This window comes from Salvia miltiorrhiza, chromosome 5 (genome assembly GCF_028751815.1).
Source record: "Salvia miltiorrhiza cultivar Shanhuang (shh) chromosome 5, IMPLAD_Smil_shh, whole genome shotgun sequence".
Taxonomy (NCBI): domain Eukaryota; kingdom Viridiplantae; phylum Streptophyta; class Magnoliopsida; order Lamiales; family Lamiaceae; genus Salvia; species Salvia miltiorrhiza.
In genome coordinates, this window is record NC_080391.1 from 55,504,915 (window position 1) to 55,527,625 (window position 22,711).

General features: G+C 35.0%; 3 protein-coding genes and 1 non-coding gene across 5 annotated transcripts; 3 read left to right on the forward strand and 1 right to left on the reverse strand.

Annotated features, from left to right (window-relative positions):
- The first annotated feature begins 64 nt into the window (after positions 1-64).
- Positions 65-2,767, forward strand: LOC131025217 (uncharacterized). Of its 2 annotated transcripts, none has more exons than XM_057954873.1 (9): positions 65-246; positions 319-435; positions 560-651; positions 1,482-1,565; positions 1,800-1,875; positions 1,957-2,029; positions 2,116-2,189; positions 2,269-2,362; positions 2,476-2,767. In XM_057954873.1, the coding sequence occupies exons 1-9, from the start codon at positions 138-140 to the stop codon at positions 2,540-2,542; spliced, it is 786 nt and encodes a 261-aa protein (XP_057810856.1). In that variant the 5' UTR covers positions 65-137; the 3' UTR covers positions 2,543-2,767. The 2 variants fall into 2 exon arrangements, with proteins under 2 accessions (XP_057810856.1, XP_057810857.1); XM_057954874.1 differs by having other exon boundaries at positions 66-246; positions 569-651.
- An 11-nt stretch (positions 2,768-2,778) lies between these two features.
- LOC131025216 (cullin-3A-like) lies at positions 2,779-6,579 on the reverse strand. Its single transcript, XM_057954871.1, has 2 exons — positions 5,950-6,579; positions 2,779-4,951 (listed from the first exon to the last, which is right to left on the reverse strand). The coding sequence occupies exons 1-2, from the start codon at positions 6,111-6,113 to the stop codon at positions 2,911-2,913; spliced, it is 2,205 nt and encodes a 734-aa protein (XP_057810854.1). The 5' UTR covers positions 6,114-6,579; the 3' UTR covers positions 2,779-2,910.
- Positions 6,580-7,917: 1,338 nt separating this feature from the next.
- TRNAM-CAU (transfer RNA methionine (anticodon CAU)) lies at positions 7,918-7,989 on the forward strand. Its single transcript has one exon. It is a non-coding gene; the product is annotated as a tRNA-Met (tRNA).
- A 7,620-nt stretch (positions 7,990-15,609) lies between these two features.
- On the forward strand, positions 15,610-16,990 carry LOC131025218 (transcription factor TCP15-like). Its single transcript, XM_057954875.1, has one exon. The coding sequence runs from the start codon at positions 15,854-15,856 to the stop codon at positions 16,838-16,840; it is 987 nt and encodes a 328-aa protein (XP_057810858.1). The 5' UTR covers positions 15,610-15,853; the 3' UTR covers positions 16,841-16,990.
- Positions 16,991-22,711: the final 5,721 nt, after the last annotated feature.

Sequence of the window (22,711 nt, forward strand, 5' to 3'; positions counted from 1 at the left end):
ACACATAAAAAATAAATTAAAATTAAGATTATAACAATTCGCTATAAATTCATGCTATGAATTAGCAGACAACCAAACACACCCTTATTGATGCTCTCGTGTTCGTCACCTGCAACAAACAGCTGCGCGAATCAGTAATGGAGGCCGCCACTCTCTTCAGAGCCGTTAAACCCTCCCGTTTCAAGCTCCCAAAACCCACTCCCCTCCGATTCTCCTCCACTTCCTCCGCCCCCACAATTCACAGAGGTCAGAATTCATCTCCGATCATCACGGCGTTAATTTCGATGCCGTTTCCACAATTCTTCTTCTCTTTTTCAGGCAACGACGGAAAGCGTGAGAAGGCGTATGGCGGGCTGTTGCTGGACGCCGGCGGCACATTGCTGCAATTGGCGAAGCCGGTTGAGGAAATTTACTTCACCATCGGCGCGAAATACGGTGTGGGATTAGCCCTTTTGATTTTCTCCAATTCCTCGCTTGTTTTGGCGGATCAAGATGAAATCTTGGATCATAAAATTGGTGTATTGTGAAAAGGGTTTTTTTTTTCTTTTTTGGTGGTGAGTTTTTGCAGGTGTGCAGTCAACTGCAGCTGATATAAAGCAAGGTTTTAAGAGGGCTTTCTCTGCACCATGGCATCATAAACTTCGATACCAGGTTTGCGCCATTGCTAGTTTTGATGTGCCATTCTTGATTGCTGATTCTATTTGTTGATAGCAATATGCATATGGGTAGTTTTTAATGTGTGTGTTGATAGGAATCAGTGATTGAGGGTTAATTGCGTATAAATACACGAACTATAGTCAAATTTTGGTTTTTAACGTTATCTATTTTTTCGGGTCAAAAAGTACATAAGTTTTAAAAAATTTGGAATTTAACATGAGTTCAAAAGTTCGTTGATCAATAATTTGATTATCTAGAGTTTGATGGGTAATTCGAATGTACCGTTGGAAATCTCCTGATAATAATTCTCTAGTGATATTCATATTGTTGGATTTTGGTCACTGATAGTGGCAAAATGGCATGAAAATTGATGTCATGAAACTATGTATTTTTTTCTTTTTTCCGACTACATTCGGTAACCAAAACTCAATAATATGAGTATCTTTAGAGAGCTATCATCAAGAGGTTTCCAATGGTGCTTTCGAATTGCTCATCGGACTTCAGACGATCAAGTTATTAGCTAACGAATTTTTGGACACATGCCAAATTCCAAAAAATAGCTCCAAGTTAAAAACTAAAATTTGGATAGAGTTCCTATATTTATATGTAATTAACCCTAGTTTAATGTGTGTGATTGCTGTTGATTTTAAAGAACGAAGCAGTGAAAGTATTCGTTTTCTTAAGCATTAGGAATATGCATATGGGTAGTTTTGATGTGTGTATATTGGCATCCTTGAAAAGAAGAGTGCTACATCAAGAAACGAACGCGAAGGCTGTGGCGCGTTCCTTCGCCTAATCGGGCTCCGGTTATGTGTTTTGGGCAGGGCGACGGCAAGCCATTTTGGAGACACGTCGTGTCTGAAGCCACCGGCTGCGACAACGTAGACTACTTTGAAGAAGTGTACGAGGTTAGTTTCTTGGGTTTGAGTGTCATGATCCGTCTCACATCGATTAAGTATGGGCCGATTGATGTAGTTTATAACACCTTAGGCACCCCCTCCGTGATAGTCTGGCTTTTGAGTATGAATTCTACTTAGGGTGTTGTAACATTGACGCATCTAAAATAAACCTATTTGTTATAGTGTTTTCTATGAGTAACTAGGTTGTATTATCAACTCATATGATCTCATGATCTTCATCAGTACTACGCCAATGGTGAGGCATGGCATCTTCCTCGAGGAGCCCACGAAGCTATGCTGTCCCTGAAAGACTCCGGAGGTCCTCGTTACTTTCTTTACACGAGCACTTTCTGTATAAACGGGTCGTGTTTACATCTCGACTGAACGAATGATAGTGCAGTTAAACTAGCCGTCGTCTCCAACTTCGACTCTCGCCTGAGGAAGCTGCTCGAGGACCTCAATGTGTTACATCTGTGAGTGCCATAAGGTTTATCTCCTCTATATGATCATGCCCTAATTTGAGCTTCCTCTCATCATTTCCTGGTTCTTGGTGTTCTAGGTTCGACGCTGTCATCATATCGTCCGAGGTCGGATACGAAAAACCGGATGAGAGAATATTTAGAGCTGCTTTAGGTAGGGATCTCAAATACTGCCAAGAGATGTTATTGATGATATTACTACTATTTTTTTTACAAAATTGGCAATAGTGTAGATCAAATCTGCGTAGAGACGAGCAAAGCAGTTCATGTCGGAGACGATGCAACGGCCGACAAAGCAGGGGCTAACGCTGTCGGAATCGACTGCTGGTGGGTTTTTTAGTCTTTTTACAAACCTCAACTGATCACTAATTTATTGGAGTAGCATTCTAACTTCCTATGTATTTCTACTTGTAAACACACTTTCTTACATGGATATGCAGGTTATGGGGAAAGGATGTGAGAAGCTTCTCAGATATAGAAAGTCGCATACTTCAATCAGAGCCCTAAAATCACACTGTGCAAGCTTTGCAGGGAAACGAGAGTGTCGTTGTCCTAATCTGGGCAACGACTCAGCTCGTTTCCGTGCTTTTTTTTCATTTTGAACTTGTGAAACATTGGTCAAGAGAGGAGAAGATATAGTGCAGAATTTGATCCATAGCAAGAACCAAGTTTTGTAACTTATATGTATATTGCACATCCTATTCAAATAAAATGCAGAAATCACTTGAGAAATTCATGAAAACTTATGCAAAAGAAATGCATTCAGCAGAAATAGTGATGTCATCAGCTGTCAATTTAAGTTACATTTCCACTGCAGAAAGCTAACCTGAAAATGGAAGTAGAGATGCTGGATTTTTTTTTAATTTTTTTTTCCTTCAGGCCAGGTATCGGTATAATCGTCTATCTGCATTGTCCCTCTCCAAGAAATCTCGCTCAATGAGGGACTCGATCCGTTTCTTGATCTCCCCGGGGTTTGCCAGGAACCGCGACTGCAGTTGCTTCGTGACCTCTGCGATGATATTGTTATGATCCAACACCCTCCGCGATTTCATGATTCTGACTATTGCAGCTTCAATCTGTGGCTTCCTGTCCTCCTCCACCCTCTGTCGCGTCTCTTGCTTTTCAGGCTCGGATTCCTTCTGTGCAACGACAGTCCCGATCTTCACCTTGCGAAGCTTGCTGGTGAACTTGTCGTTGACAGAGAACCCGTCATCTTCCCCGATGTCCTTGCTCATGGGCTCTTTGCGCAGCACGTTTTTCCCTTTCACACAAGCTAACGACTGCAGACACCTCTTGAGATCAGAAGATGGGATCTCAGTGGCCTGCTCAATCTCCCTGTAGTTGAGAGAATCGGCACCGTTGAACAGCATCAAGACACACATCTGATAAGTAGAAACATTCAGCTCATACTTCTGTCCATTCCCAAAGGTAGCTCTGAGGTCAGCCGTGCCCATATTCGTTTGCCACGACAATCTCCGACCAGTGTGGGTCCCAAGGTAGTACGAACGGAACTTCTCACAGAGAGCCAACATTTCGGATGGCAAGTTGCAGGTGACACTAGATTGAGTGGGCCAGGATCCGGTAGTCAAAACCTGGACAACTAACGTAGGTCCGTTGGCCAACTCAGCACCGTAGGCTGTGTAAAACCCTTGCATCGTGTCCTGAGAGGTCTTCATGTCTGTGAACATGCCTTCTAATTTTGAAGTGAACTGATATCCACATTCAGTCTTGAGTTTAACAATGAGACTTCTCTCGGCATCATCAGATATGGTTTTACCCGACAACAGTCTCTTTGCCAAATGCTGCTTATAGTATTTCTCAAAGACATCTTTCTCCTGGAGGTAACGGAACAGCATCATCACCTTATCTAGAATGAGCTCTATATCCTCTTCTTTCACTCCCTTCAGACCTTTCCGCAGTTTATCGTCCACAAACAATGATATATACTCTGGAGAACGAGGATTCAGATTGATAAAATGTTCGAAAGAAGAATTCAAAGCATTCTGGAAGGTTTTGTCATTGCCAAACGCCAAGCTTATGATCTTATCATACTTATCCCTCTTCTCGAGCAGGCACTCCACGAACTCCACTGGATTCTTTGATTTCTCAGGATCCGTGACAAGCTGTTTGCCAGTATCTCTGATGTGGGATGTCATTACATCCCTAATCGTTGAGAGCCCATTAGGAACCCGGCGGAATAAGTTGTACATCCTTCCCAAATCCTCAAACTGATCATCAAGAAGCATCTTTACCAAGCCTGAATTCTCCATGTGAACTAGTCCGAGCATGTGGTTGGCTATCATCTCTTTCTCCACAACATTGGTTATCTTTGCTTCACTTTTCACATCCAAGTAATGAGATACCCTCTCAATTTCTTCATTTAAACGCCGTTCAGCTTTCTTCAAATAGTCCCCACAATCACTGCACTCTATAAACTCCTGAGATTCTGCTCTGTAGAAATCAGCAGAAACATCAAGAAACGGTTTCTCAAAATCTTCTTGGTAGACTGATGGTCCCAAATCCATCAGCATTTTGATTATGTTTCTCATCAGCCCTCTGTTGATAACTTCACCGGTACGCTCCCTAAGTATCAGTTCAAGAAGCGTATTCAGCAACCTAGTCTGGATCTTGTCCGAGTGGACTACATTGTCCCTCCAAAGATTTAGCCCGAGCTCATGAACAGGAGTTTTGTGTGTGCTCGGTATGAAAGTTCTGTCCATGTACATCAATATGTCGCGAATCATTTGCAAAGCTTTATTGTGATCACTCCATTTACTGTTAAGCTCCTCAAGGAACGAACCACCATGGGCAGCCTCTATACTTTTGGACATTGTCTGAAGATGGAATGTCATTGTTGACACAAGTCCTGAATAAAGCTTCTCCCCATATTTATGTAGTACCATATTGTAAGCATTTCTGGATCCACAACAAACCTCCAAATCAGAAACCACATCTTTCATAGCTAAAAGAGAGATCGAAACATATATCCACAATCCCATGGACCAACTTAAACATAACAAACAACGGAAGCAATGGGACAAAACAAGGATAACATTCATCTCAAATAAACACTATGCTAATTGACCATTACAAGCTATAGAGAAGCAGAAACTAAAAATTGCATATTCTCCATTCTACAACTCTAATAACGTCGTATTAAGCAACTTATGCTCACTGGCTCCTTCACATCGCTACTTGCCAGAGTCTTACAGCCACTCAAGACAATAAAATCCATAGTCCTTGCACTAAATCACATAAGGCATGACTCAATACATTTACAACACAGTTAAGCATAAAATACTTCTCTTCGATTCCAATTGTTTCAATAACAAAAAAGGAAAACAGAGGAACTGCAAAGGTTATATGACTAAAACTAAGGCCATTTGAAGGCATCATATTGCAACAAACTCAATCACCACAAGACAGAAAAAAAAAATTCCAAAATCCTGCCTGAAAACACTAAACTACCAGTCTACAATGGCGTCCATGATCAAAAGATCAAGATACAAATCCCCCAATTCAGTTAAGCACTCTTTCTACCTCAATAATACATAAATTGGTCATTGATTTATAACTGAAATGCATACAGATTCAAACAAAACCTCATTCCATCATGCATAACTACTATCCAGTTTCCGCTAAACACGAAGAGAACAAGTTTAATCAAATAATCAAACAGTAGAACTAGCCGCTCAATAAGAGTTAAATTTAGCCACATATACGGATCCTGCAGCTCAAATCAAAATCACCAAAATCACAGCAGATGCAGCACCAAAATCAAAATCAACTCTACATCCAGTTACTCATCCAACTACTGATACCACCAACAGATGCAGCAAAACCAAACCAAAAATCGTTTCAGTAAAAAAAAACATAACGAATTCGCAGAAAAAATGAAACAAATCGAGCAAAACCTGTATAACTCCTCGAAGCTCAGTCCACTAGCGTTGTGATTATAAATCTCATGAATTGCATGCTCTAGAACCTTCCAAGTCTTCTCTGCGTACTTCGGATCCACCACTACTTTGTGCTTGAACGCCTCAATCTGAAAATTCCTCTTCTTCTGTCCACTACTCATCTTTTCCCCCTAATTTTCCTCGAAATCGGAAAATCGATTATCCGAAATCTGCTCGTACAAGCTCCGATTAATCGACTTTTAGTAATTTCACCTTCTCAGATTATGCAGTTTCTGGTTCCGTTAATAAGGTGAAGCGCTCGGATTCGGAGAGCGAATACAGAGAAAGTTTGAGCTACACGTTAAGCTAATCCGCCATTAATGGATTTCGATTTTGAATGAGAGAGGAGAAGTATATACAATTTCTTCTCTTATTTTATTTTTCTTTTCGATTTTTTTTTTTTTGTTTTTAATTTGTGGAAGTTTCAGAGGCCTTTGTGAAGAAGCGATGGGTTTCCCGTTAGGGATTGTTTGGGTGCGAAGAAATTAAATGTTTGGAAGGAAGGGATTGGAATTTCGGTCGTTTGATTGTTTTCGCAACAACGCAATCCATTTTTCAATTAATTGTTTATTAGCAATTACATACATATTGAACTATATTGAAGTTATGTAATTTTATACATCCGTCCACAATATTATTTTTATTTTTATCATTTTAGTATGTTTATAATATTATTTTTACTTCCATTTACAACAGTAGAATCCACAAACTCCTATTATCATAATAATAATAATGAGATCCAAACTCCACTTACAACAATACTTACTACTATCAATCTGTGTCGTCCGCAAATAAAAATAAAAACGATATCGTGGACATAGAGAGTTGATTACTTGTTGTGTTCAACACTTATATTTGTATTGATCATGGTGGATTGATGTCTATTTCATATTCGAAAAATCATCATTTCGCCCACTGAGTATTCCGTAAAGTTAATAAGTCGAACATATGATTTGATGAAATTTTACGATGGAATTAATTGTAACGCTATTATTTATCGTGATTTCTTCCGAGTCCATGACTCTAATTTATTTAACACTTTGAAGACAATTCGCACGAGAAAATTTTCGCTTCCAAAAGAGAGGAATCCACCTTTTCCAAGAGAAAAGAAAACTGTGCTCCCGAAATCCTAGGCGGCTAGAGTTTCAGAGCCCAAAAAAAACATTTAAATAGATGAAAACTTTGATTCGATAAATCAACATCTCATCGATTCAACATGTCAAAAAGCTAAAAGATAGAAGATTCTATCTTTACCAAGATTCATTATTATCTTTCTTATGAAAAGGAGGGAAATAAATCATGGTATTCTATGGAAAAATGAACAATTAAAAAGAAAAACTTAATCATTTTAGCCTAGTAATTACTAATTACTCAATCTTGTTTATTTTCGCAAATTTAATGTCTTTTAGTCCAAAAAAATGGTATTTATTTCAAATACTCGTTTGCGAGTTCTTAAATTCACTTTTGCATACAAAAATTGACATATGAGACTATGGAACAACTGTATTGCTCTAATTGCGACTTATTGTAAAGTTCTTTTCGCAAATTTCATTTATTGTGTTTCTCATAGATCATATTTAGTAAATATATAAACCTTAATAAATATAGTAAATATATAGTTAAATAAAAGCTCAATTATTCGGCATAAGTCACATAACTTACATTCCCTTGAATTTGTAATTCCTCTCATCACTTGGAAAACATTATATTTATAACACTATCTTTGTATATTTCTAGTAAATACTAATGGATCATTATTCATAAAAGGCTTATAATTTGGGGGTGTTTCAATATCTTTTTCTCTAATATACTTGACAGTTGTTGTGGGCCGAAGATCAATAAATAGTTGATTTGAGGCCCAGTTCATTATTCAAAGATCTACTTGAATTAAATTAGTTGATAAATATAAATATTATCTAACATCAAATCAGAGTGGCGCAGCGGAAGCGTGGTGGGCCCATAACCCACAGGTCCCAGGATCGAAACCTGGCTCTGATAGTTTCCAGAGTTGGCTTCCAATCCACTATTTTTTTTTTGCATTTCTATATATACATATTTTATTTTTATTCATTTTATCCAATTTTTGCATTTTCTTCATTTTTTTTGCATTTCTATATATACATATTTTATCCAATTTTTGCATTTTCTTCATTTTTTACAGCAGTAAGTAATTTCTCATAATTTACTTTTTGCATTTTTTAATTCAATTTACTTTTAGCATTTTGTTCCTTCTTTTTTTCTATTTTTTGACATTTGATCCAATTCTTTTGTTTTATTCAATCTTTTCAGTGTACCTATATAAATACATATAGCTAGTACATATTTTATTTTTTTTTTCATTTTATCCAATTTTTGCATTTTCTTCATTTTTTACAGCAGTAAGTAATTTCGCATAATTTACTTTTTGCATTTTTTTAATTCAATTTACTTTTAGCATTTTGTTCCTCCTTTTTTTTTTTGACATTTGATCCAATTCTTTTGTTTTATTCAATCTTTTCAGTGTACCTATATAAATACATATAGCTAGTCAAAGGAAATGAAATTAAGAATCATTAAAATATGGTCGTAATCATGTTCCGTTGGCTTCCAATCCACTATTTTTTTTTTGCATTTCTTTTTTTTGATAAGGAAAGTAAATATTATAGAACGAAAAGGCACCAGTAGTACCAAGAAGATTACAAAATCATCGGTGATTCATCATTCGACATCCACCTATGAATCCCAACTCCATCATTAACAAAACCAAAAATTCTACCCCAACTCCACACTCTAACTTTGATTTCTCCAAACAAGTTTGCACTCTCCCATATTTTGTTCTCAAATCTACTCTCATTACGCATTTTCCAAATAAGCCAAGTAGTACAACACCAAAGAGATTTTTTTTTTTTTTTTGCATTTCTATACATACATATTTTATTTTTATTCATTTTATCCAATTTTTGCATTTTCTTCATTTTTTACAGCAGTAAGTAATTTCTCATAATTTACTTTTTGCATTTTTTTAATTCAATTTACTTTTAGCATTTTGTTCCTTCTTTTTTTTTTCTATTTTTTGACATTTGATCCAATTCTTTTGTTTTATTCAATCTTTTCAGTGTACCTATATAAATACATATAGCTAGTCAAAGGAAATGAAATTAAGAATCATTAAAATAATGATCGTAATCATGTTCCGTTTTGTGTTTCTGCAAAATATTACTCCCTCCATCCCGATCCAATAGTCTCATTTTCATTTTGGGCACGGAGATTAAGAAACTTGCTTTTTGAGTGTAAAAGTAAGTAAATGTGTGTGAAATCATATTGTTTGTAGTGTAAAATCATTACCAAAAATAGAAATTAGACTATTGGAGTGGAACGTTCCGAAAAGAAAAATGGAACTATTGGAGTGGGACGGAGGGAGTACCTTTTATTAATCGAGTCACAAATAATCACTAACTTATTCGATAAATTTAAGCTATTTTTTCTTGCCATTCATAAATCTTTTGTTTTTATTTTCCTTTTTTTAGGGCTTTTATTTTCCTCTTCTGACAAGGAATCGATGCTTGTCCTTGTACGTTGATGATGAAGTCGAAAATGATCATCACTTTCATTTGAGAAAATTACCCCATAATCGTTATATTTAATTTTAACGATATTTGTTTTCATAATTGAACTAACCAATAAAATTGATGATGTGTCATTGTACGTCGGTGGACATATCCGATTAATGATTAACGCTTTGTCACCATCAATATTTAATCATTCTTAATTTTGTGGAGCCATTTATTTTGAAATATAGTTCTCATAAGTGTCGGCCAATTTTTGTTTTAGAGATGACGTTGAAATTATTCGAGATTATATTATCTTTTCGTACCGTGTGCAATTCTCGGATCCATTTGTTTCACAATTTTATGTCTCATTACATTCACTATTTTAATAAAATTAATTATGAACACAAAATTTACTATAGTATATAACGAATTCTAATTAATTTACACTACTAAAAATTACTCCCTCCGTCCCGGACCAATAGTCTCATTTCATTTGAGCACGGAAATTAAGAAACTTACTTTTTTTAGTATAAAAGTGAGTACATGTGTATGGGCCCACATTGTTTGTAGTGTAAAATCATTACCAAAAATAGAAATGAGACTATTGGAGTGGGACGTCCCGAAAAAAAAATAAGACTATTAGAGTGGGATGGAGGGAGTACAACTTAAAAATTAAATAATATAAATAGAGTTAATTTTTTATAAATTATTAAACTTTCATTAGATTATGATTTAACATACAAATTTGAAAATGTAGTAGTAACTATTGAATTATTGCTTTAATTTGATGTTACTATTAATTAGATTCCAACCAAAATTATTGTTGACATGGCTAGACGGATAATCTGATTTCGCATGCTTTTGAATAGTGTGGTTGCGATGTGTCATTATATAAGTCGTTTTATTCCTCGTCGATTATGTCGCGCCAATTATTCAACTAATTAACCATGTAAGCAGTAAATTTAGCCGGAATTTCGATTGGTAGCAAAATTATATCAAATCAAAAGATCAGTCATTATCACACTGCATTTTAAAATTTGTATGTAAAATTAATATTTGGTAAAAATGCAGTAATATATATGTAATTAATCCTTTACAATTATTGATTAATCAATCCAAATAATCATATATTAATTAAAATGTAAAAAATAACTATAAACTCTAATTTAATTAGTGAATCGTAGATAATAATATAAAACAAAACAAAAACTAGAGAGATTGAAATTGAAGAAAGAAAATAATTAAAAACTAGCAAAAATTAGTAGCAGGAGTCCAAAAATGAAATAGAGGACACGAAACTAGGTAGTCAATTTATATAAAATTGCATGTAATATGTCGGTATTATATATAGTGGTAATTACACATATAAAATTTTACCATTACTGTGCATAATTAGACATCTATCTCGAAAAATGTGACGCCCGGAAACACAAATTTCAAACATTATTAGGTGGCCTTGGCTTAATTTTCTTGATTGGGAATAAATTCTTCAAATAATTTCGTTTAAATGAATAAATTAATCGTAATCTCGGATTTGATTTAATTGGATATATTATTGCCGATTTGAGAAATTTCTATACATGCAGGTCAATAGTGGAAGAATGAAGAATGGCTTATCCAAATTTAATATATAATTAGACATAGTTTATAAATATGAAACAATGGTGTCAAATGACCACATTGAACATGCAAACACAATATTTGGCCACTAATTGAAAAAACACAAATTATGGCCATTAATTAGGCAATATGCCTAATATACCCCTAATTGGGCGGACTGGGTAGGGTCAGGAGCGCGAGTTGCGTGCCGGGTAAGATCAGGCACGCGGGTCGGGTTAGACACTTATGGCACTATTAGTGTCATAAGTGCCAACGAAATTTTTTTTTTACTCCCCCTGCCCTGTCTACCCCCCAGACCCCCGACCCCACCCACCCCCAAGCCAAAAGGAACTTTTTAAACACTTCCCCTAGGGTTTAGATATTTCATTTAGGGTTTAAATGTTCCATTTAGGGTTTAGATGATGCTGTTGTTTCTATATTTGTTCTGCATGTTTGGCACTTATGGCACTAATACTAATAGTGCCATAAGTGCTAAAAAGACCATTTTACTTTATTTTATTTTGAATTTTCGTTGGCACTTATGGCACTATTAGTGCCATAAAATAAAATAACAAAAGTAAAATTTGATTTATTTTTATCTAGGGGGAGTAAATATTTTTTTTGTTTTTGGCTTGGGGGTGGGTGGGGTCGGGGGTCTGGGGGGTAGACAGGGCAGGGGGAGTAAAAAAAAAATTCGTTGGCACTTATGGCACTAATAGTGCCATAAGTGCCTAACCCGACCCGCGTGCCTAATCCTACCCGGCACGCGACCCGCGCTCCTGACCCTACCCAGTCCGCCCAATTAAGGGCAAAAACGTCCCAAAGCTATAAAAATGGCCAAATTTTATGTTTTTTCGATGAGTGGCCATAATTTGTGTTTTATGATCCATTTTGGCTATTCCAAAATTTTACTCTTATAAATATTGTCCAAGATTATCTATTTACTGTATATTTTATATTAATTGTAGGCTTTTCCAAAAATAAAAATAATAATACGAAAAGGGGGACGATATATAAGACTGACAACCTTAAATTTTGTATAAAAACATTCGCCGTTTGAACGTGCCGGAATGAATTCATTTTGTGGTTATTGGGAAGCAACAAAATGTAAAAAAACATATGAATTCAATTTTGTACACTAAAATTAATTCAATTTTGTACATTAAAATTGCAAATAGTTAGATGGTGAGCCATTCACATCATCACTACTCACTAGATGACATGACAAGGCACGTGATTTCCAATTAAACAAGAATATAGGCCTAGTTAATACTGCATATTTATGTTCCCCTAATTTTTATTTTTTTTAAATACATATTTATGTTTATAAAAAAAAAAAAACTTATTTATGTTGAATCTTCGTAATATTGTTTACTTAAAAAAAAATTATTGCGCAAAATTCTGAGTCTATATAATCTTTTGGCGGGTTGATCCTAAAAAAATACTCATTTTAAAATAAGAAAAACAAATAATATACACACACATATATCTATTATATGTAAAATCATATTTACCCTTAATAAATATATAAAATAAAAAATAAATTGAAACCCCATATTCCCCATCCATAATCATCTTCCCTACTCCCCTTCATGCAGCCTCATTCACCCCTGACCCACCCAGGGGCGGAGCCAGGATTTTTTTTGGGGGGGGCTGAATTGTTACGGGGGTTCGGGGGCGGTAGGCCCCGATTTTTTTTTGAGGGCATTCAATACATTTTAGACATTTTTTACTAAAATACAAATATAATCATAATAATAACAACATTTTTATAGATAATATAGTTCAAAACATTTACTAAATTTTTTTTTTGGGGCATTCAATACATTTTAGACATTTTTTACTAAAATACAAATATAATAATAATAATAATAATAATAATAATAATAATAATAATAATAATAATAATAATAATAATAATAATAATAATAATAATAATAATAATAATAACAACAACATTTTCATAGATAATATAGTTCAAAACATTTACTAAAAAATTTTTTGGGGGCATTCAATACATTTAGACATTTTTTACTAAAATACAAATATAATAATAATAATAATAATAATAATAATAATAATAATAATAATAATAATAATAATAATAATAATAATAATAACAACATTTTCATTGATAATATAGTTCAACATTTACTAAAAAATTTTTTGGGGGCATTCAATACATTTAGACATTTTTTACTAAAATACAAATATAATAATAATAATAATAATAACAACATTTTCATAGATAATATAGTTCAAAACATTTACTAAAAAATTTTTTGGGGGCATTCAATACATTTAGACATTTTTTACTAAAATACAAATATAATAATAATAATAATAATAATAATAACAACATTTTCATAGATAATATAGTTCAACATTTACTAAAAAATTTTTGGGGGCATTCAATACATTTAGACATTTTTTTTACTAAAATACAAATATAATAATAATAATAACAACATTTTTAGACATATTAAAAAAAAAAAAAATTCAAAATTTGGGGGGGCTCTAGCCCCCCCTGGCTCCGCCCCTGGACCCACCCCACCCACCTATTATTTATATACTAGCATTACTTATATATATAGTAGTTGGCATAATTTATCTTTCTTATCTCAAGATGAGTATATTTCATTGTACCTATATTTTTTTTTTTTTGCTGTGAATTGAATAGTATACATTTACAGTACACAATATTAAAATATTATAAACATGAATGGTGTTAATAAGCAAAAATGCCCTTATAGGCCCAAAAAAAAACACTAAATGAAACTACATGAATATTATTTTTATAAATGCAAGTTAGTTTAGTGAACCGATTTAAAAATGAAAAAAATTAATATGCTTCATTAGTAATTTTAATATCTGTCTTAACTATATATACAATTTTCTTAATTAATTTAATTCACTATAACCAAATATATTAGAAACTGTTCTATTGAATATTGACATCATGCACGTATAGTAAATATATCTACAAAATAAATTATGAAATTGTGACATAAATGTACCTAACTAAAATTAAAAATAATGGAGTAATTTAATTTAATTAAATAAAGGCATATATGCACTAGTTTTTCATGAAAACGTGGCTTTGTCGTTGGTTACGAAGGTTGTACTTTCAATGCATTAAACCCCAAATAGATAATGTTTCTGGTTTGGAATATGTTGAATGTTGATGAGCCCAATTGTAGGAAAATGGATTTTAATTAGGACCGATTTTGTCGTTAGCAACCAAAAACTAGGCCAATAATTAATTAAGTTGATACATGATCCACAATGTTTACGAAAAATATTGGAAATGAAATATTTAGGTATAGCATAAATCTTTTTAAAAGGGATTGATCACGACCAACCATCATGTTAAAGAATATTTAGGTCGAAAATCTTTTTGCTAATTAAATATATAGGCTATATTATTTTCTGCATGATATATAGAAAACATTGGACCCAAGAATTAATTAATTTCATTATAATCACATATATATGAAATGGTTTCAAATGAGATCCATATATATAGGATTAGGTTCCATTGAAAAATTATTATATATATAGTGTGTTGAAGATGTGGATCAAAATGAAAGCTATGCGTTACTTAATTTGCTCAAAAACTCATAATAACAGTTGATGATATATGGCGCATTATTTTTCAAATCAATTAATCATTGAAATGTTTCTACAAACATATTCATAATCTCTGGAAGCAATCACGTACACACTATGCATGTTTACCCAACAACAGAAAGTTGAAAGCGACAATCATTGTTGCATCTATCAAATTTATTAATTACTTATATATGCTACAATTCAGTGTTATTTTCTTTCTCTTCCAAAAATTTAATTTACCCTTTTGTCAATATGCTGTGAGCATAGTTAATTTGAGTTGTATATAATATATGGTACAAATTTAGGCTTTTTTTTTTTGTCCCGTGCTACTTCACATGATTTTGTCGTAATTACGTACATAATTCATCAAGTTAAAATTGTTCAATCAATTATGTCACGTGAGCTATTAATGTACAATATAAAATAAAAGAAGTATGCCTAAATTCTTGATATAAAATAAAAGAAGTACGCTTTTTTATAGCAAGAGAAAATGTGTAAATTAGCACAATTTTTGTAAGTGAAGAGTTGGGTCCCAATCCACACATTGAATAGTACTCTCAATAAAGAGCAATGCACGTGCATTTCTGACTGTGCAATTCAACCATAATTAAACCCCTCATGAAAAAAAAAAATTTAAAAAATCATAAGTAAACACTTCAAATCTTATAATTTGTGTATAACATGTAAAATGATGTGTATTGATAGACAAAAAAAACCTAGAAATTAAACAAATTGTGATTGATGGGGTTTAATTGATGGCGCCACCCCAAAATGATTGAGGATGAGCGAAATTACTTTGATACCCTCACAAATTTCATAAAGAAATTTTAACTCTTAATCAATAAATTAGGGATTTGAATCAGCATAAGGGAAAAAAAATGAAAAATTATTATCAATTATATATATTTTTAAAAATCATAAAGAAATTAATTCCCACTCATTGTGTTTGTTGCTTAAAGCTTGCACTCAATCCTCTTCCCTTATCTTCTTATTCTTTCATCTCTTTCCTTTTTCTCTCTCTATAATAATTCAGAAAGGAATTTGTTACAGCTAATGGAAAGAGATTTAGAGAGAGAAAGCAAGTGAAAACATATAGTGATGCATTAGACATATATATCATCATGAATGATGGTGTGGATGGAAGCACAATGCAAAGACCTAATTTTCCACTGCAATTGCTGGAAAAGAGGGAAGAAGAAGCTTGTTCGAGCTCGAATCTCGCCGTCTGCGGCGGCGAGACGGCGTTGACGGCGCCGGAGGCGATCAGGAAGCCGCCCCCGAAGCGGCCTTCCACCAAGGACAGGCACACCAAGGTCGACGGCCGCGGCCGCAGGATCCGGATGCCGGCGACCTGCGCCGCCCGCGTCTTCCAGCTCACGCGAGAATTAGGGCACAAATCCGACGGCGAGACGATCGAGTGGCTGCTGCAGCAGGCGGAGCCGGCTGTGGTCGCCGCCACCGGCACCGGCACCATCCCCGCGAATTTCGCCTCCCTCAACATCTCCGTCCGGAGCTCCGGCTCGTCGCTCTCCGCGCCGTCGCATTTCAGGAGCCTCGGCTACTTCAGCCAGGGTTTTGCGGCGGCGGCGCCGCCGCAATTGAACTTCGGCGAGAGCAATCCGTTGTTAGGTTTTTCGAATTCGAGCGCCGCGATGCATCGTGCCAAGCAGGAGCTCCGCGAATCGGAGGCGGCGGCGGAGAGGCGGAGGGCGGAGGGAGATCTGGCCGGGAACTACATGCTGCAGTCGAGTTCGGGGTCGATTCCGGCGTCGCAGGGGCAGATTCCGGCGACCAGTTTTCTCACGGTGAATGCGAGCAGCAGTCATTCAACGAATGGTGAATCGTTGTGGCAGTTTCCGTCAATGGGAAATTCCGGCGTGCACAGAGGGCGTTTCGCGAATCTTCCGACGACGCCGATGGCTTTGTTTCCGGGGCAGATTACGGCCAATGGTGGCGCAGGTGGCGGTGGAGCGGCGGTGGACGGGCACCTAGGCATGCTGGCAGCTCTCAACGCGTTTCGGTCGTCGATTCCGGCCGGCGGCGGCGCCGCCGGAGCTCATGAGAGCGGCCATGAACAACTACATATCGCAGCTACTCATCGCTCTTGAAAACATGATCGATTAAAAGAATTCAAGTAGTGTATGATTTTGTGCCCTAATCTTGAATTTTATGAAGTTCTTGACATAAATTGGGGTTATATATATCATGCATATATCATATGAGTGTTTATTTAATTTTGATTGAGTGAATTATGAATATCTCGTATTTGTTATTTTATTAAACTAGTTTCATTATTTATGTGCTAGAATTAGGGTTTTGGTGAGAAATGCAGGAACAATGATATCTATTATATAATAGGATTAAGCCTTAGCCTATGTGGCATGTCTAAAATCTCACCATTTCAAAATTTTCCATATATAATCTTCATCATTTATTAATTAATTAACTATTACATTCTATATAAAGATTCATTAATCATAATAAATATAACTAATAATAAATGTATATATATAATAATATTAACATTACATATAATCTAAATTAATAAATTTTATTATTTATTTTTTCTAGATAAAAATTAGATTTATATGTCTGATAAGAAAAAAAATTATAATCTATATACGATAAATTATTTTAATTGAATGTTAGTGATTAGATGTATATTTGTTATTAATTTTATATTTCTCAATAGCGTACATATTATATGTATATGTTGCAATATATTATATTGTGTGTGTGTGTGTGTGTATATATATATATAATATTTATATTCTTAATAATTTTCAATAAAATTAATTTTAAATTAAGTTTGAATTGAGACATGCACATATATGTAAATTATAAACGGGTCTGGTAATTGATTTACATGTTTGCATAATAAGGCACAAATTCTATAAACTGATTAATTTAAAACAAAATCTTATTTTATGTTTATCAAAATAATTAAAATTTTATTTTTATTTTTTATAAAATAAATCCATACATTTTATTTATATAGGGAAGAAAAATATATTTTTCATTTCTGCAAACTTTATTTGTTTATGTTCGTCCATTACTATAATAATAATAATAATAATAATAATAATAATAATAATAATAATAATAATAATAATAATAATAATAAATTCTATAATACGATTAGACCTTAGCCTACGTGGCAGGCCTCAAATTCTTTCTTTTCAATTTCAATCTCCAATGTGGCATTTGAGAATCCAATCTATATATTCTCATTCTCACTTTTAAAACAAAAGTCATGCCTGCCTCTTCCTCACCCCATCGCCATCGTCCCTGAATCCGGTCGGCGTCGTCTCCCCCTTCACTGTCTCTCTCTTCTCTCAATCATTTTCTCTCTCTAAAGTCGATAATTCCTTAGTTAAATTCTATAATTGCATACCTAGATTTTTAGCTATAAATTCCTTAGTTAATAATGATTTACGCTTCATCGTGTTTTTTCAGCCAACACAAGGTACTTTTGTTCTTTTTTTGCTGTGTTTAGGGAGCAAAGCAAACCTTTTGCTGTGTAATTTTAGTTCTTCGTATTTGAATAAAATTTGTTTCTGACTTGTGAAAGATATGTTATAAGCCTTTCGACGGAATATGTAAATTACAGTTGATTGGGTCCATGTAATACCATTTTGAGTTACTGGAGTAAAGCTTAAAGAGCAGAGTTGCCATAGCAGAGCTTCCAGAGCAGAGCTGCGAGAGCCAGAGCAGAGGGTCAGAGCCACGTTGCTAGAGCAGAGATACCAGAGCAGAGCTAGCCAGAGCAGAGATGCCAGAGCCAATGCTAACCAGAGCAGAGTTGCCAGAGCAGAGCTGACGGAGCCAAGTTGCCAGAGCAGAGATGTCCGAGCAGAGATTCCAGAGCTAAGTCATTAAAGTCAGAGCCAGAGCTAAGTCGCCAGATCCAGAGTCAGAGCTAAGTCATAAGAGTCAGAGCCAGAGCCAAATCGCCAGATCCAGAGTCAGAGCTAAGCTATTGGAGCCAGAGCGCGGAGCCACACGCTAGAGACAATTCGCCAGAAGGCGGAGCTACTTAGCAGAGCGGAGCCAAAGAGTAGAGGTCTGCCCCAAGGAAGGAAATCCAGAGTTACTAGACAGAGCGGGATGATGAGGACAGAATCCAGCTCTGTAATTAGGGGGCAACGACCTGACAAGTTATAATCTAATAATAGCCTTAATTAGTTTAATGACGAACATGCGGAATAGATGACTAGACGAATTTACTACTTTACTCCGACTGTAATGCCTATAAATACCTACGATGATGAAATAATTAAAGCACACGCTCTCTCTTTTACTGCTTTAAGAACTCTTCTCTTTCCTTTCTCTCTAGAGTTTGAACTAATAAAATTACATATATAAATAAAATATCTAAATTGTTAGAGTTATGTTTGTTAGATAGTTGACAATTGGAGTCATGGTTGAATATAATTTCATATTTGATGATGCTCTCTCAAACTCTAGATGAGATGATGCTCAAAACTCCAGACGAGATGACGCTCTTTCAAGTTTTAGACGAGATGATTCTCTTTCAAGTTTCAGACAAGATGATGCTCAGAAGTTAGAGGTGATCTGTCAAGTTTGCGACGAGCTGATGCCCACAACTTGGTTGGTCTTAAAACTCCAAATGATACGATGTTCGATAAATCAGTTATGGTCTTTTAAATATCAGGCGAGATTATTTTCATAATTAGTTATGCTTTTAGAAGTTCGGAATTATATGATACCTATGTCAAATTTATATGTATTTCTACTTTTTTTTTTCTTACGTTTCAACTTTTTATAAAATTTCATATGAAAACTAATGGGTATTTTTATGATCTCAACAAAATTAATAATTTAATTGCTAAAAGTTGTTGACATTAATATAATTTAAAATGTATTACTAATTTAATTTAATTAATTAATTATATAAATAATTTACATAAAAAATTATTTTATATAATTATCATAAAAATAACATAAAATATATAAATTACAAGAAAATATGTACCCGTCGAATTTCGACGGGTAATACACTAGTATATATATATCAACCTGTAACTGGAAAAGCTATGATTGATATGTTTAGGTTTGATTAATTCTTGGGATTATCTAGCATTAGTTTGAATTTAATTATAATAATTACTTTATAATCATCTCTTAACAGTTCATCTCTGAAATTATGCTTTAAATTTGCTCAAGGAATGACTTTAGTTTGCTGTAAAACCCACATTCAAAATCACATATTAATGGATGTGATTTTTCGATCTCTTAATCTATATAATGATTACTTCATCCCCTCTTTATTTCTTTCCAATACATTCATCAACACTAATAGACTTTGAATCCTATAATTAGCGTTTAATTCTTGAAGATAGTATTTGTAGTTTCGTAATTAAAGTCGGCACAAGTGTACAAATCTAATTAGCAATTAACTAGAGATGACTTATGGTAAAACATTACTTGTACTGAATTTATAAAGTAATTATATATATTGATATTATAAAACAACTGCAACACTGCACTTAATTAATCTAGAATGTAAATTACACTCCTCATGAGGTTCGAATTCAAAACCACGAAATATTGTTATATTATACGGTAAGTGCAAGGGTAGTTCGTAGTTTTTAGGTCAAAAGGGGTTTTTATTTGATCCTAATTATCCTAAGCAATTATATAAATACTCCAAATTAGAAATTAGATCAAAAATTTGAAGATTTCTTTACAATTAATTTATTTTGTATCTCCTACAGGTAATTGGTTAAGTGACTAAACATCCATGCATATGACCCACAATTTGAAAATTAAATTAACATGTTGCATTATAGTGCAATGTATCATGCATATATCTTATTACATATAGTACTTCTATTTGACAATCATTATTATACTGCCTCCGTCCCACTTCAAATGACCCGTTTTCAAAATTATTTCAGATAACTCAATTCAAATTTAGAAATAAAATTAGACATTTAACTCTACTTTTTAAATTATTCCACTACCACTTTACACCTTTATGACTTTATCACACATTACTTAATCTCGTATTCAATTTTTTTAGATTATTTGACGTGGGACGGAGGGAGTACTGTTTTACCGTTAAAATAGGCATGTTTATGCAATGAGTAACAAACAAACAAACTTTCGATGAAAAAGGTACCAAATTTGCAGCATATATAGGATTGGGAGACCGACGTGGCTTTTTGATCAATATATATATAGTACCGACATATTTGCTTATATAATATATTGATTCATTATGAAATAATATAGGCTAATATTAACCACTCGACTATTGGTAAAAGATTGCATCAAAACAAGGAGAGGAAAAAAAGGTACTCCCTCCGTCCCAATAATCTTGTCCCATTTCCTTTTTGGGTAAATTTTAAGGCTAATTAACTCTAACTTAAACATGATTCTAATTAAACTTACCCCTCCAAATACATCACTCGCCTCTGCCTCTCTCTCTCTCTCTCTCTCTACCATCTCCCTCATTCTCCCTCTTCGCTCCATCATCTCCACCGGCGCCGCCGCTCACTTCCCCTCTGTTCCACCGGCGCCGCCTCCCTCTTCCCCCTTTGTTCCGCCGCCGCCGCCTCCGCCTCCGCCTCCCCCCTTCCCCCTCTGTAAATCCGCTCCCCCATGTATTAGGGCTCGCCGCCGCCGCCTCTGCCTCCCTCTCCTCCTCTGTTCCGCCGCCGTCGCCGCCTCCCTCCTTCCCCCTCGCCTCGTCCGCGCCATCCCCAACCCTAAACATCGAATCGCTGCAGTTGGAGAAGAAGCGGAGCTTCGTCACATTCTCGGCGAAATCGAACTGAGCTGTCGGAATCGACGCGTTTCTGATGCGCGGAACGCCCTCTCACCTCTTCGCCTCCGCCGCCCTCTCACCTCTTCGCCTTCGTCCTCCCGCCTTCGCCACACAGAGGCGCCGCCCAAGCTTCCCTTCTCCGTCTCCACCTCTCTCTCCACCTCCGAGCCCTAAATCCCCAAATCCAAACGCCACCCCTTCGATTCCGCCTTCGTCCTCCCGCCTTCGTCCTCCTGCCTTCGCCACACAGAGGTTAATGAAGAGGTTAATGAAGATGATGAAAAAATTTGTTGAAGAAATTGTTCTTGGGCTAAAGATTTGATTTTTATTCTTGTTCTTTTGCTTGATTCTGTTCACTGCTCCGGATGGAGAGAGGCGGCGATGAGGCCGGTGGCTGTGCCGACGCCGGGGAGGGAGGTGGCGCAGGTGTGGCTCTGCCGCCTACTGTTGCCCGGAGGAGGTGAAGAAGAAAGAAGATAAACACAAAGATAATTAGTTGATACTTACTTTTTCTAAAATAAGTGGGACCTTACAATTTATTACACTAACTCAACACTCCTTAATCTCCGTGCCCAAAAGAAAGGGGACAAGATTACCGGGACGGAGGGAGTACAATATTATTGCATATATTGGAGGAGCCCACATGTACATTTTTCATCTCTCATCATTTTCATCAGGTGGTCAATTTGCTGCTGACCAAAATTAAATTGCCCAAAATTATAATATACATTCATAGAATTAAAGGGTATCAAACTGGCTTTTTTTATTTAAATATTAGTACTATTGTTTTGTTTATTTTTTGTTTGCTGTAATATGGGCAGTACATTATTGTCATTTTTGTATCAGATGTTATTTCCAGGTTGCAGCAGTACGTACGCAAATAATGCATCTCAACCTTTTTTTTCTTCCAAATATTTAATATTCTTCATTTCCCATATTAAATAATTTCCTTTTTGCTCCCATACATGCACGTGTTTCCTGCTAGCTGCTTATAAATTTGCACTTAATTTATGCATTTTCTAGGTCCAACATTGGGATCTCATATGGGCGAAAATACAATTATTTTATATTTTACGTGCAAATATTGAATTTTTTTACATTAAATGAAGTTTTTACTATAATTCAACTCATAATGAAGTATATTATAGATGTTCATATAGAAAGTTCTGAACACGGATTGAAACAC

Bases quoted from the DNA above. Each gene is read 5' to 3' on its own strand.
- LOC131025217 (XM_057954873.1), top strand. From the start codon at position 138: ATGGAGGCCGCCACTCTCTTCAGAGCCGTTAAACCCTCCCGTTTCAAG. The intron at 247-318 runs GTCAGAATTCAT...TCTCTTTTTCAG, and splicing joins CGCCCCCACAATTCACAGAG to GCAACGACGGAAAGCGTGAG. The intron at 1,876-1,956 runs GTCCTCGTTACT...ATGATAGTGCAG, and splicing joins GTCCCTGAAAGACTCCGGAG to TTAAACTAGCCGTCGTCTCC.
- LOC131025216 (XM_057954871.1), bottom strand. From the start codon at position 6,113: ATGAGTAGTGGACAGAAGAAGAGGAATTTTCAGATTGAGGCGTTCAAG. The intron at 4,952-5,949 runs GTTTTGCTCGAT...TTGTGGATCCAG, and splicing joins AGCTTCGAGGAGTTATACAG to AAATGCTTACAATATGGTAC.
- LOC131025218 (XM_057954875.1), top strand. From the start codon at position 15,854: ATGAATGATGGTGTGGATGGAAGCACAATGCAAAGACCTAATTTTCCA.